At 35.9% G+C, this 15,728-nt stretch overlaps 1 protein-coding gene across 2 annotated transcripts in view; it reads left to right on the forward strand.

Moving 5' to 3' along the window:
- DLG5 (discs large MAGUK scaffold protein 5) overlaps positions 1-15,728 on the forward strand; it is a 98,341-nt gene that overhangs the window by 61,539 nt on the left and 21,074 nt on the right. For both annotated transcript variants that reach the window (XM_085229046.1, XM_085229045.1), the window contains exons 7-17: positions 1,865-2,177; positions 5,544-5,774; positions 6,557-6,741; positions 7,309-7,434; positions 8,096-8,228; positions 8,990-9,117; positions 9,408-9,583; positions 10,029-10,132; positions 10,489-10,581; positions 11,478-12,497; positions 14,255-14,393. In XM_085229046.1, coding sequence (XP_085085172.1) covers positions 1,865-2,177; positions 5,544-5,774; positions 6,557-6,741; positions 7,309-7,434; positions 8,096-8,228; positions 8,990-9,117; positions 9,408-9,583; positions 10,029-10,132; positions 10,489-10,581; positions 11,478-12,497; positions 14,255-14,393 — 2,648 coding nt within the window. The remainder of the gene's footprint in view (positions 1-1,864; positions 2,178-5,543; positions 5,775-6,556; positions 6,742-7,308; positions 7,435-8,095; positions 8,229-8,989; positions 9,118-9,407; positions 9,584-10,028; positions 10,133-10,488; positions 10,582-11,477; positions 12,498-14,254; positions 14,394-15,728) is intronic.

Raw genomic sequence — 15,728 nt, forward strand, 5'->3', positions numbered from 1 at the left:
TCCAGCTGCCCGTATTTCCTCCTAAGGAGGCTTTGCAAGGTCAGCTAGGACAACAATATTTCAGCTAGAACTTTTTTTTCAAGTTTTCTCAGTTTTTATATATAAATATATAAACGGAATTACATAAATATATATAAATATAATAGAATTATTAAAATTATTAGAATAGCATTGTGAGGCAGAGACTTTCCTTCATCCCTCTGATCTCTTTCATAAAGGACATGCCAGCATGCTTGTTGTGTTGTTTTTTTTTTTCTTTCTTATTGATATCATTTTCTTTGTTTGAAAAATGTTGCATTAAGTCTTTTCCCTTCCCCTCTCCCCTGTATTCTCTGTGTAGTTCTTGATTTGACCCCAAATATTTTTCAAATATTATAGAATCATAAAATCATAGAGTGGCTTGGGTTGGAGGGGACCTCAAGAATCATCAAGTTCCAAACACTCCTGCTACAGGCAGGTCCACCAAGCTCCAAATTTGATACTAGACTAGGCTGCCCAGGGCCTCGTCCAGCCTGGCCTTGAACACCCCCAGGGACAGGGCATCCACGACCTCTCTGGGCAGCTTGTTCCAGCAATAATGTGGGTTCTCAATGGCAATGAGGTTGTTTGGAATAATTTCTATTTTAGATTTGTGCTATGTCCTTGTTGTATCTATTGTAGTATTGTATATTCTTCTTTATCTTCATGTTCGCTGTTCTGAAAAGAAAATAGAAATATAGTTTGTAATACTAGAACTCCTGTCCTGGTGATCTCTTTAAACAGAAGAATTTCCCAAAAGGAGCAGGGCAATGGTTTTGAAATTACTGGCAGGTGCCTCAGTAATATGGTGTCAATCTTGTGAATCCACTGAGACTTTTGAGGAAATACATGAAATTGAGTTCACAGCTTTCTCTTGGGAAAGGTCAGGCAACGTGCAGGAATAGGCACAAAATGACACTTGAATAGAAGAGGTGTGTGTATGATGGAGAACGAAGTATTCCAAAGGTTTGCAGGCACTTCAAATTTAGATGACCCTGAAAGTTCCTTCAGATTGGATACAGTGTTTCCACCAATGGCTTTTACTGGGAGTTTTCTGTTAAAAGACATACAAGAAAACCCAAATCTCTTGTTATGGTAGAATGTTGCTCTTGAGAAAAGTTCAGTTTTTAAGCCTATTTGTGAACTGATATGTGGAATTACTTTTCCACTTTTAGAAATGTTTTGTCAGTATAAACACAAAAGCTACTATATATACTATAGAGAAATTAAACTTCATAATTGATAAAGTACATAAGCTTTCAATTGTCACTAGATGAATGTGGGTGAAAATTATTAAGGATGTTTGAGTTACTGTTCTAGGTTTTTACAGTAACTTATTTTTTTGTCGTCTTCTAATCTGTCCTGTACCAACCAAACTTACGACATTTTTGGGCATCTGGAAGTTGTTCTGTATTTTTTTTCCCCGGTTCCTACGTTTGTTTCACTTGTTGCCTTGTACCTAGGAATGCATGTTGGGGAAGGAATTCCCTTTGAAGATGATCAGTAGTCAATGCAATAAATCCACGTTAAGCTTGTGCTATCAAAAAATGGTGATGTTTTGCATTTCTTTTTAAAAAAATATTGTAAATCTGTTTTAATAATAAAACTAATTCTAACTTCTAAAAATTTTTGTTTCAGTTCCTCATACAGGTTCTCCCTTTCACACTGATATTCCTAAAGCAATAATTAGTCTAAATTATATTTTGCAGCATTGTATGTTGTCTAGGATGTCCACTGAATTTGTGTTTTACCTATGGATACATTTGATTATCTGACAAAATCCTTAATATATGAAAAAGGGAAAGTGAGTTATAAGTATCTTACTGACATTTCTACTTGTTCCTAGATTTGAGTCAGTACAGCAGGAACTAAGCAACGCCACAGCCCAAAACAAAGAGTTGCAGAGAGAGATGGAGCGATTACAGTCAGAGGTGACAAGGTTCAAAACAATGCAGCTGAAAGCAGCAAAGGATTCAGAAAAATACAAGGAAGAAAGGGATTCAGTTTTCAATGAATACCGCCTCATAATGAGTGAGAGAGATCAAGTAATCAAAGAGGTAGATAAGCTTCAAACAGAGCTGGAGCTTGCAGAGTCCAAACTGAAGAACACTTCTTCTGAGAAACGAGTGGCTAGTGAAGAGATGGAAGCTTTAAGACAGGTACTAAGCTACTGTTTTGATGGGGAAGGGAAATAAGTATACATTACTGATGCTATAGTTAGAAACGTATAACCAATTGATGGAAAATAGAACTGCGTTGCAAAGAGGAATTTCATACTGATGTTCCCCTCCAACTGTTCTCTTATAGCAGCCCATTTTACTGTCAATTTACTAAGCTCCATGTTTGAGTAGACTGTCAATTGAATTTTTTTCTTTACTTGGCTTAACTTTCTTCTGCTCATTATAAAGCTCTCCTGTATTAAGTTCACCTTACAGACCTTTGCAAGTAACAATGTCTATTAAAAATAAATAAATAAATATAGTTCTCAACATTCATTGTTTTAAACTCCAGAGGAACCACTGGATACCCTTTACTCTGACTTAAGATGTTATGTGATAAAAAGTCTCAATATTTATGCAAAGCCTTCACTGATAGACATATTTTTACTCATTTTCACACCTGCTGTGCTTTCAGTTAAAGGATTAAAGGATTTTTTGAAGATAGTAGTTCTCATTTGAACTGATGTATACCTTAAAGTATGCAAAACCTGGACTTCTTTCAGCAATATGTTCTTGAAATGTTTATAACACGAATATATTATAACAATGCTGCTAAAATTTCTGAAACACAGCTTGCTACTCTGTTTCATTTTGGCTGCCATGTAAGCACTTGACTGTTCTTATTAGAAATATTTAATTTAGCATCAAATAGATACGAGTGGATATATTCCATTGCCTGTAGATCTCATTTTACCTTTATTTTCTTCCATAACGTTACAGGGGAACAAAGTGCTCTTTATAAAATTGAAGGCATGGAGCTTTTATCTTAAATGACACTCTTCTTAAGGGACTTAATGTGGATGCATGGCATCAGAGTTTTTAAAAATAACTAATTTCTGGGTTTAAGAATTCAAAATTACCTTGCTACACATTTTAACTTGTACAGTGAGTGAGGTTTTAAATCATGTTTTGTTCTACTTTAATCAAAGCTAGTAAACTAATAGAAAATTTTGATATTAATTGCAGTGGAATCAGAGTAGATAGTAAGGGATAGAATCATAGACTCCTTAGAGTTGGAAAGGACCTCTGAGGGCCATCTAGTCCAACTCCCCTATGATGAACAAGGGTGCTGCAGCTAGATCAGACTGCCCAAAGCCTTATCCAAGCTCACCTTGGAAGTCTCCAAGCATGTATGTCTGTTCCCTCATACTAAGATGGCTATCTTGATTGGCTGGTTGAAAAAGAATGGAAAGAGCTTAGGACTGGTGAATGAGATGCTGAGAGATTGCAGACATGCATTTTTCTTCACTCCCCAGAACAGGCCCATCAGAAAGCAGAAATAACTCTGCTAAATTGTATAAAATGCCGCAATTATGAGGTTTTTTTTCATTCTTGTTTTTCCTTTCCTGTAGCTGTGACTCTTGTGCTTGTGATCAGCTATGTTCCTGTGTTGGAACATTGTAGTGGCTTGCTGCAATTGCATTTGATGGATAAGGGATTTTCTAGCTCTGACAAGACAGGTGTTGAAAAGGTTGAAAAAAGTTATCGATCAAGTAATCACTTCAAGTAGTATCCCACAACATGTTCCTGTGTAGGTGGGATTTTCCTATATGTAACTGGTTGATGCTTGCCAAATTGTGCCTTTTGTGCAGTGTACACCTTCTGCTGTCTAGCAGCTTTACATGCCATTACCTCACACTCAGTAAATGGTTGCAGTAGAACAGTTAGGCTTTAAATGTAGCTCCTTTTATGAAGCTTGTGTATATTAGTTTATCTTTTGTCCAGAAAAAAATGTAAAAGCTGCTGAAATGGAGGAGTTATTTTTGACTGTTTCATTGTGAGGAGTTACTGATTGAGTCAGTCAGTTTCCTAATTAAATGTCTAAATTCAAAACTATTGGCAGTCAGCCTTCCCTTCTGTTTAATAGAGCTGTTGTGTTTTGTCCTGTATAAGGTTGTTGTATCAATTTCGAATGCAAAAACTTGCTTCAAACATAAGGCTTATTTATCATTTTAGAACTTTATTAAAATCAAAGCACTGTAATGTTTCGTAACAGTATCTGCTCTTACCAGTGCTAAATGGCAGATGATTTATGCTGACATGTTGTAGTTCTGTGCAGTTGTCACAGGAAAAGACAGAAGTGAAATTTTACTACTGACCACTAGAGGCAACAGCTACTCTTCTTCACATAGTTTATACCAAGCATACTGGAATAAACTATGGCAGTATGTTCTGGGCTTTTTTCCCCAATCATTTTAGAGTACCTTAGATTCTTCTTCAATTAAGGGTCTTCTGTCTTGATACTGCGGTGACTTTTCCCTCTGCTGCATGCTAGAAAAGACTTAATATTTTTGTGTGAGTTTAACATATGTACTTGGTTGCACAATAGTTAAACTGTGCAAAATGTTGCTTCCATTACTGAAATTTGTTTGCACTACCATATGGGTTTGGAATTTCTCTCTTCATTTATTGAGCAACTGAAGCTTTTACTGATGTCATGTCAAAAACAAACAGAGCAACAAAAAAACTCAAAACCCAAACTTGAGTTCTGTGTTGAGATTCAGTGATATTTTCAAAATTCACAAGCTGAACCATTAATTCTACAACTTACCTGCTGCTTTAGCACAAAATTACCTATTTTAAAACAATTACAGAACTGTTATAACAACTTGAATAGCCTTAATTAGATGTTGTAACATAAAACCAATTATGTAATAATTGTCTTCTATGCTTTAAATACTCAATTTTATTCTATGCAAATCACAGGGTAAAGTAGAGAATGCGGCATGATCCTTTCTTGCCTTTCTGTCTTTAGGTATTGGACCCTTTTCTGCCTTCGCTTTTCAGATGCCAACAATCTTTGATAAATTTTTTAAAATGAAAATATAAATGCTTTCCAGCTCAAAAGAGTGTCTTTATGTAGAAGGGCTGCTTTGTAGCTCTTGCTGAATGTTGCTGGAGAGTTGGATCACCTAAAAATCTGAAATTCAACTGTTTCAATCCCTCACTCTTTATAGAAACATTAAAATACCTGTTTTTTGTTTCTAGTCCTCAACAGTTGAATATGTACATGAAGTACATGTACTCAAGTCATTCATGAGACACATATCACTTAATGTATATCTTCTTCGTTCTGTCAAATCAATTTGCTAGACATGCTGGTGCTGTGAAACCTGTAATACCACGCTTAATATTCTTTGCTAATACTTCTTGTATGTAATGTGAGTGCAGTCTTATTCTGCTCCCTTTTTCAAAATGTTTGTTGCAGACCCTCTAGGATTTTAAGGTATCAGTGTATATGCAGTTGAGAAGATGAACTAATTCCTTCTGTGCTTAACCTGCTGCAAACAATGGATCTTGTTTTAGGAGCTGAACTCAGCTTTAGTGGAAAGAGATCGAGCAATTTGTGAGAGGAATGAGTTGCTGGAAAAATACTGTCATGAAGTGAAGGACAAAGCTGAGGCCCAGAAGGAGCTTGATCAAGCTTGCAAGGATATAGAGACAGTGAAGGAAGAAAGAGATGTTGCCAGGAAAGAGAGAACAGAAGCTATAATCCAAAGGGACCATCTATTAAGGGAATATTATCAAGCCCGTCAGGTATTACAGTTGTTTACTGATGACTTTTCCTTCTTAGCTATTAAGGATCAGTTACTTTTATGAGACTTGAACAAGATCTGGACATACTGGGTGTTTTTTCCCTTTGCCTGGAGTCACTGTAGAACATATTTGTATAAGTGCATGTATCTTCTTTAAGAAATAGTGATGGAACTTTGTATTTGCAAAAAAATATACAGTCACACTTCATGTTAAGCTTCAGGGTTTTGTTTTTTTTTGTTGTTTGGTTTGGTTTAGTTTTTTAAATTAGAAAGTACATAAAGTCAATAAAATATTGTAACACAGCTGGTTTCTTAGCAGCTTATTACATGCTGGTAGGCTTGATGCCCTCTATACTGTGTGGTGTTCGTGCCTGTGACCAGTTCAGAATGTTAGCTGGTTTTAGTACGTAATAAACGAAGTTAAATGAAATATGATTGTAAATGTTTTATTCTGTACACATTCTTATTATGAAGACTATATATGTCTCTCTGTAGATAAAAAGAGGGAGAGCATAGCACCAGGGCAGTTAACAGACGTTAGTGCAGGAAATCTGTATTATGACTATTCATAATAGTGTATCAAATTCCTAAATATTCTTGAAGGATCTTGTGTATTAAGCAGAGCAGGATAGAAGCATGGAATGTTGCCTCTGAAATATAATATGTTCATTGATGTTATTTTGAAGTGAAATTCTTATTTGTGGAAATTGTTGTCCCAGTAAATAGTGAATACATACCTAAAAGTTGTGCCTAAAATCCTTACCTGTGTTTCTTAATTCCTAGATACAAGATTCTGCTACCTTAGACATAGAAAGAGCAAACAAAGAAATTGAAATGCTTCGGAAACAATACGAGGCTATGTCACAAGAACTAAAGGAAGCTGTCCAGGAAGCAGAAGTAGCCAAGTGCAGGAGAGACTGGGCTTTCCAAGAGCGAGATAAGATTGTTGCAGAAAGGGAAAGTATACGGTAAATAAATGTTAGCTGGTACATGACAGATCTTTTGTAATACCTTCTGTGCAGCTAATGAAATTCTAGGACTTACTGGATTTTGCTTGCACTTCTTTGAACTTGTTGGAACTTCTGCGTTAACTATCAATGGATTTGTTTGTTTGAAGTTGAGAGCATGTTACCAGACATTTTGTTTTGTCTGTTCTTTTATCACCATAACATGTCTCTAAGTAAATGTCAGAGAGCCTATAAGCACTGCTGCGTACGAATGACAAATGAAGGCTTGTTTTAGTCCTGATGTACTTTGATATGCCTATAGTCCTTCAAATAATGATTTACCTTTGTGGATATCTGACAAAGGGTACCTACCTTGTTATTAGGCACATGTAAGGAATTAAGGGAAAATATTTTCACTGGAATTTTTTTCTGTTCTAAAGAAGATCAGTAAAAATAAATATTGTAAAAGGTGAAGAAAGTTTCAGTTATCCTGACAAGCTTTTCCATAAAGTCTAGAGTATGTAATTTTTTCTGCTTTGTATTTTTTTTTTTCTGAGATCTTGTGAAACTACTTTTTTGCTTTTGAAGGACTCTGTGTGACAATTTACGGAGGGAGAGAGACCGGGCTGTGAGTGACTTGGCTGAAGCTCTTCGCAATCTGGATGACATGAGGAAGCAGAAAAATGATGCTGTGCGTGAACTGAAGGAACTGAAGTATGTTGTAGGATATATTAAACTCTGTGGAATCTTTATGATAAAAACTTTGGTTCGTTAACTGCATCTGTGAGTGAGCAATATGTCACTAGAATTGTTTTTAGTTATGTGGAAATACGAGGTTCTAAATCCTCTCGTTTTAACAGTTTCATCATATTAATGGGAGATTTTTAAGCCTTTTACTGTGGAGATGCACTTAAACTCTTTCACTGAAGTTGGATTAATTGCAGTTTAGTTCCTCTCAACTGTAATCTCATTAGTTTATGAATGCAAAAAAAACCAACCCAAAACATTATATGTCATCTCAATGATTTGTTGAAAAGATTTTGCTTTTGGTATTAAGCGTACTTCTAAGCGTACTGTTGCAGTTCATCTGAGGGTAAATTAGATGCAGTTTGGAAGAGTCATGTAGGAATTCTAGTTGTACATGACAGCCATACAAAAGCAGTGCAAACAACAAAAAAGTAAGAGTGAGTTAGCATGATATATAGAAAATGAAAATATTCAGCAGTCGCCAAAGGATATTGGAAAAATAGAAGCAGAAGGCAGCTTTCTGGCACAGCTTGGATTTTTTTACTTAGAAAACATCTTGCAATTATAATGTTATGCATCAGTTTTTTTAAAAGGCTTCTCTGTGTATATAAGTATTTTATTTCCTTAGAGAGAAGATGGAGAATCAGTTGGAAAAGGAGGCCAGATTCCGTCAACTGATGGCCCATAGTTCCCATGACTCAGCCATAGACACAGATTCTCTGGAGTGGGAAACAGAAGTAGTGGAATTTGAAAAAGACAGAGTGAGTCAAAGATGCTAACTGCATTATTTTGTATATTGATCTATTTTGAAGTCTATTATAACATCTTGATGCTATATGCATTATTTTTTGCTATATGACAAAAAATAATGTGGGCTTTTTTTTTAATTCTCTTTATTGATAGGAACCAGGCACATTTCAAGTAACATCTACATTTTTTTAAGGGTATTATTTAACATTCCAAATAGCAATTTATCACTTGGATGCAGTGAATCTTATTTAACCTTTTTTTTTTTTTTTTTTTTTTTTGTCCAGTGAGCTATTCATTTACCAAAGCAAACATTAAATTAACATTTCCCAGCTCAGTTCAGTGATTGATTTGTCAAATATAGTTACAGCTCACGTTTTTTCTGAATATATTTCTGAGATAAAATGCACTTTATAACTGCTTCTTCCTCAAGTGATGCCTCTTCTTAGGAAACATGTCCTTGTTCTCTCACGACGCATCCAGCATCATGCTTTAAAACAGGTTGTGCATGTCTGAACTTGCTTTCTTACATGCTTTTCTGTAAAGTTTCTCTAAAATATTATCTCAGCTTTAATTTGAGATAGAATGAACGGTCTAATTCCTGATGAAACTGCGAGCTTATATATTGAAGTAAAAAATACAATAATTTACCTGTAAAAGATACTGTATAAATATAAGGACATAGGCCAAGCTTAAAAAAATGCTTCTTGTGAACAGGCAAAGCCACAGTGTAATTATCAGTACAATTGAGTCCCTTGTTAATAATATTTATTAGGATGATATGGACTTGAAAGCCCTTGGTTTTGATGTGGCAGAAGGTGTGAATGAACCGTACCTCCCTGGAGACTGTGGGATCTTTGTTACCAAAGTAGACAAAGGAAGTATTGTGGATGGTCGATTAAGGTACGGTTTTACTTTGGAAGGTATGTCTTTTGTTAATCATAAACAAAATATTGAGCATACTGCAAAGTCTTCAGTTTTGACTATTTCTTTTTTTATAATTGACCATGTCTACCTTATTAATATTGATAAGGAAATTGCACTGACAAGACCAATACCTAAAATATTTAGATAATTGAGCATTTTAAGATATCTATTCCATTGCATCCCTTTTTCTGAATGTTATGTATGTGCTACATCCAGCAAAGCATGCTTGTAACAGTGGCCTCTCCCTATTTGTATTTATCTGCCAGAGTAAATGATTGGTTACTGAAGATAAATGATGTGGATCTTACTAATAAGGATAAAAAGCAAGTTATAAAAGCTGTCTTAAATGGAGGAGGTGTTATTAACATGGTGGTTCGAAGAAGGAAGTCATTGGGTGGACGAGTGATAACACCACTTCACATCAATGTTTCTGGGCATAAAGGTAATAGATATAAAGGCTGGATGTAAATGGTACCCATTTGTCCATCCAACAGTGTCTTGAAATTGAAGTACATGTTCTGTATTTAAAACTCATTTCAGCTATTACTACCTACTAGATAGGGATATTCATGAATTGTTGTCATCAAACTAAAAATGATCGTATTTGTGATAGGTTTTTTCCATAAATATAATGAGTTTTATTTTCATACTTCCGTTTAGCTAAATCCACCAGTTAGTCCTAGTCTGTATAATTACAGTAAGTTCTGCTATACCCCAAATCTCTATTTTCATGTTTTTGCCTTTCTTTGAAAGGGTTGTTAGAAATTGAGATCTCATTTGCTCTGGTAGTTATATTTCTTAATCCTGCATCCAGGTCAGATTTGTAGTTATTTGAACAACTTATTTGAATTGCAGGAGTAAATTAATGTTTATTTTGTGAATTTCAGATAGTGGAGTAAGTCTAGAAAATGGAATATTTGTTGCTGCTGTTGTGCCTGGAAGCCCAGCTGCCAAAGAGGGTTCCCTTACTGTGGGAGACAGAATAATTGCTGTAAGTCTGAATACATTCTTCTGATTTGTATTTATTTATTTATGATTTATGAGCTCCTGTGAAACAAAATGTCATTACTACGGAAGTACAAATGCATAAAGTCTAATGTAATCAAACAAGTGTTACTAAATAGTATCACTACTAGGAATAAAAATATATGGGAGACTAAGCTTCTAGTGGAGAACAGGTAAATGCATGATATGGTCAACTTGACTTCAGTTATGTGCATGACACACAAAACCATGTTTTCCCTCTCTCAGAGGTGGTACCTTTAGATGTTCTCCATCTGCTTTCATTTTATGGATCTCAGTTGTGTTTTGTTTTGTTTCTTTGTTTTTGTTTTGTTTTATATGTAGATCAATGGCATTGCACTAGATAATAAGTCGCTTAATGAATGTGAAGCTTTGTTACGAAACTGCAGAGATTCCCTTACTCTGTCATTGTTGAAGGTGAGTAGGGAAAGCTAACCTTGCAGAATTTTCTTGAACAGATTTGTTACTTCTTAAGGAAAGAGTGTATTAAAAATGGATATATCACCATTGGAAAGTCTTTGCTAATAACAAGATCATCTGGATGTATTTCACTGATGGTACACTAAATAGTTATTTCCAAAGTAAGGATATTATGCCTTCTGGTAGCAAATAAAATTTGTTTATTGCTCTTATATTTTTTCCCCCATTTGTTTGCTGGTCACACAAAATGACTGTCAGCACAGTTGTTTCTTTCTTACTGCTTTCTGCTTCAGAGCTGCAGCACTTTTGTTCATGAAAGATAAATTGCTTCCTGACTACAGTTTACTCTTTGCCAGGGGGGAGTTGCACAGAAAACTGAACTCTATCATCAGGGATAAGTACTAGTTCTTTTTCAGACTTAGTGTTATAAAAATACTGTTTTGGTTAGAATTCCATTACACTGGACCTGTCAAAAAGGTTCAGTCAGTGATAATTGCAGCTTGTGAGAGCTTGAGTTTTTAAGAAACTGAAAAAGATGAAATGTTTGTGAAGCAATGGGCAATGAAAGATGATTACTAGTGTCATTGAACAGATATAGAAGTAGAATTGAGATCCTTTTGCTGTTTGCTCAGTGCTTCTGCCACCGTGTAGAGTTGCCCTTTTGAAATTGTTTCAGAAAAAATCTGGTTTCGTTTTATCCATGCTTTACTTTGAATCTGCAGAACTTTTATTAAATTTTTCCCAAATGCATATGCGGATCTCCATTCAGGTTGGAGTAAATAAAGGAGACTAGAAAATAGTTTGTGCTAAGCAGAAATTAAATAGAAATCAGACTTAGTTAAAGTTGTTATGTGGTGGATTGTTGTCGTCTTTTTTTGTTTGTTCTTTTTTAGGTTTTTCCTCAGAGTTCGTCTTGGAGTGGTCAAAATATATTTGAAAATCTGAAGGATTCAGAAAAAATATCAAACTGCAGGGTTCATGCATCAGAGATACAAGCCCAAAACAAAAGAAATCTGAAACTCAACAGCTCAACACAGACTGACATTTTCAATCCAGACATCATGGATGTCAAGAAGGACCAGAATGATCAGGGCAGTCGTTCATTTTGTGATCACAAACCCTTCACTAACAAAACTTTACGAGTAGATTCTCATAGGAACACAGTGCACAGTTGCCACAGTAATTCAGAACACAGTCTCAGCTCCTTCAACCCAGAGACATATGGGGACCGAGGCTATGAAGTTGTTGACTTGGACAACAGGAGGCTGCCTTATGAACCTACAGAAAATGACTGTATGGTGGTTGAGACTGCATTTGACAAAGGACATGGTGCTAAGCATAGTGGTGGTACCTGGCCGAAAGTCGTGGTTAATATCTCAGCAACAGAAACAGAAAAGTTTTCTGTGTACAAAAAGCCAAAACAAAGGAAATCTATCTTTGACCCTGATACTTTCAAAAGGCCGCCAACTCCTCCTAAACCAGAGTACCTTTCTCCAAATCAGGTGACAGGCCATTCACCTCAGCCATCAAAAGCTGAAGTGGCTTCAACTCCTCCCACTCCTCCTAAGAGAAGTGACTCCATCAAATTTAAACATAAACAGCAGGCAAGCTCTGCTTCAGAGTCAACAGTAACAACTGGATCACCACCTACCAGCCCAGCCACTGCCCAAGCTCCAGTTTCCTTGGCACTTAAACAAGACTCTGCTACTCTCAAGGGGCGCAGCAGGAATGCTGGAAATTATTATCGTGAGGAGGGAGTTGACTGTACTCATCTCTCCTCAAGGAAATCCTGTGAAGATGACATCGGCTTTCAAAGAGTTGAAGAGCCAGAGATAAAAAGGCCAAGGCCAAAATCTGCTCCTGCTCTGAGACATAAAATGACCCCTATGCCCATTCCTAATCCTGCGCTTCAGGTAATATTTTGCTATGAAAATCTGTTTGTTTTTTTTTTTTTCTTCGATATGAATATTTTCAGAAGTGTTTTTGTGTAGTCAGTTACATATCCTAAAAGGAGAAACAAAGTCCGTTCACGAAATCCAAGTCCCTTGAGGAGCTACTCTTTCAATTGTTGCAAGTATCACAAAATATAAGACCACCAAACAGAATGATTGGGTTCTGTTTTGTAACTCCATTTTGATTTTCACTATTTTCTGTGGAGGATCAGGGCTCTTTCCTGTAAGTAAGAGCTTTATTACAGCTTCTTTTCAGAAATCTCTTTGGCTCAATCTATAGATTAGGGGAAAAATGTTTACCATCCATAGTGACGTTTTTTATTTTGTCCATCTACACAAGTGTTAATGTAATCTGAAATTGGCAGGGCATTAGACTCATTGCACTATAAAGATGGACTGTTTAAAAGAATATAATTTAACAACATTGTTCGAAGTAGATCTGTCATTTGTTTAAATAAATTTGACTGTGGAGATTTTGGCTAACATCCTACCAGGGAAGGGGGAGAAAAAATTCTGCGTGATCTAGGATGACTAGCCTATTTAACTGACCACATAAAATGTAGAATAGTCAATAATGTAGTTTTGGGTCCACCATCTCAGGTTTGTTCAGTTTGGAAAAAAAAAGTGGTATGTGTATTTGCCACCTGAAGTCTCAAGTTTTAAAGAGTTATTTTTCCTTGCATCTAATCAACATCAAAATTACTTAGAATGTCATTTTCTTTACCTTTCCTGCTCTGTACCTTGCTATGCCAAAATAATCGTATAGGTATTAGTCTATGGAGAAAAATAAAATTATATTATAGACTTAAAAATTTGTGTTTTTTTTTTTTTTTGTTTTTTTTTTTAAGGTTACTTGAGATATTTGCACATTTCCATCTCTAGGGTTAAATTAAGTCTGAGTTCTATGCTTATTGTTTTTTCCAGCTCCCCTAGTTTCTCTCCAGTATGTAAGAAAATACTTAGGGCTTTAAAATTATTGACTATAGAACAGTGGTGGTATTGTGCCTCTGAGTTGACACCATTCACTCTGAAAATGACTTTGATGGAATGGTCTTCGTGTACTAAAACTACGTTAGATCTGGGTGTGATCTTGCTCAACATTTTCATCAGTGACCTGGGTGAAAGGATAGAATGCACCCTCAGCAAGTTTGCTGATGGTACAAAGCTAGGGAGAGTGACTGACACACCAGTGTCTGTTCACTACGTATAGGACAGAAACTACAATGGCTCCACAACCTGTATCATTATGTTGGAGATGTTGCTTCATATATATCTCAAAATGCAGGCTTAGAGGAAAACATTTTGTGGCTTATTAGCCAGCTTTCATTTGGCAACACTTGCAATAGTGGCTAAAGTAACATGAGAGTACATGTGCTAAAGAATGCAATCTAAGCTTGAAATGTTCTGTGAAAGTAGTATTTTGAAGGAGAAATGTAACTCAGGTGTATACTGATGGAAAATGTATCAGATAAATTTCAAACTTTGGCCTAAGAAGCTTACAAAATAGTAACAACAGGCTGGAGGAAGAAGGGGTAGAACTGAATAATATCAGTGGAAGATGAAGTAAAGATGTAACAAGGACTGTCATATTAAGTGGTGGCAAGCATATTCTGGAATACGTACTGAAAAGTTTGAAGTTGATTACTGCCTATGGAATATGAGGGTTTTTTTCCTTCTGTATCTCCAACTGCCTTTAATCCAATTTTCTGGTTTCGTAGGTGCAGAAATATACACCAACTAGTGAGGAACACCTGTCTCCAGAGCTACAGGAATGGGCACTATATTCACCAAAACGTTCTGCTAGGCATAGTGATGGCTTTGTGTCTTCCACCTTGTACACTGGAGGCATGTCATCAGGTGAGTGATGCTGATGTGGATGGCAAGTGCCTCTTTTTGCTCAAGTCAGAGATGTCTAGCATGGACTTCTTTCCTGAGATCCTGAATACTAACTAAAATTTCATCCTGTTAATTACTGTATTCCAGAAGTAAGCTCAGTTACACTCTTATATTCTAAATATCTACCCTAGAATTAGGTAAGAACTCATATTTACTTTCTTGGAATGCTGCAAGGAATCTGTCTGTATCAGTCAAGATAAGGCAAGAGAAATATGAAATACAAAACCTGTTTTCCTGTTCTTTTGTATTCTGAACATGATATTTTCAGTTTCTGGAGTGTAAAGAAGTCTAATCTATTTGAGAACCATCAAAGAAACTGAACGGCTCCCATGTGAAGGATTTGTTTCATCTGATTCTGTGTTGCACAGGAATTTTGAATGTGTTAGTGGTGAACAGCTTGTAGCCTGTGCACAGGGAGACAGATAAGATTTCCAGAGCTTTTGAAAGTGAACAGTAAGTGGATGCAGCCCACGTGTTACCTACAGTCAATTCTGAATTTACTTCAAAGCAAAAAGACGATATTCAGAAAGTGTCGCATATTAATTTCTATCTATTGGGAATAATGTTTTTGGAGTATATGAGATAGAATGCCCCAGTTGATTGTGATCTTAGTGTATCTAAATTAAAGATTAAAAATTAGTGTATTTGAGATTCGAAGCTGTTGAAGAGGAATCTCAGAAGCAGCTCACACAAAAATCAATATGATCAGGTAAAATGGAAAACAGAGAGCATGTTGTCTCAGTTGTTGCTATTGAAGTTCATAATAGCTGCTTTAAAGTTGGTGCAGACTAAACAGAGTGCTTTGAAGAGCTAATGAGGTTATTGTACACCAGTTATTTTAAACCGGCCAGGATGCATTTTGGTTAGACCTGGTTAGACCTGTTGCCAGATGGATTGTTCAGTCTTCAGTGTTTAGTTAGCTTCAGCAGTTACATACGACACTTGATTTTCAGTCCAAGAAAACATCGATTTTTATGAATTTACCCTCAATTTTTTGTGCAGTCCCTACATTGCTGCTAAGATTCAAAATTATGGAAAACTTATTGAAGTTTATGTCAGAGGTAATGAGTTGTGTATATAGAATAACGAGCAGTTTTAGACCCAGTCATCCCATCCAGTTTTCAGAATGTAAATGCATGCTCAATTGTATCTCAGCTCAAAGAAACTTTTGTTCTGTGTTTTGTTACTCTTTTTCCTATCACTTTCCTTCTCCCGTGTAATATAACCTAATCAAGTCAACTCTACATTAGATGATATGTCTTGAAATGTAAGTTTTTGTTGTAGCATATTATGCTA

This window comes from Meleagris gallopavo, chromosome 8, assembly GCF_905368555.1.
Source record: "Meleagris gallopavo chromosome 8, MGAL_WU_HG_1.1, whole genome shotgun sequence".
NCBI lineage: Eukaryota > Metazoa > Chordata > Aves > Galliformes > Phasianidae > Meleagris > Meleagris gallopavo.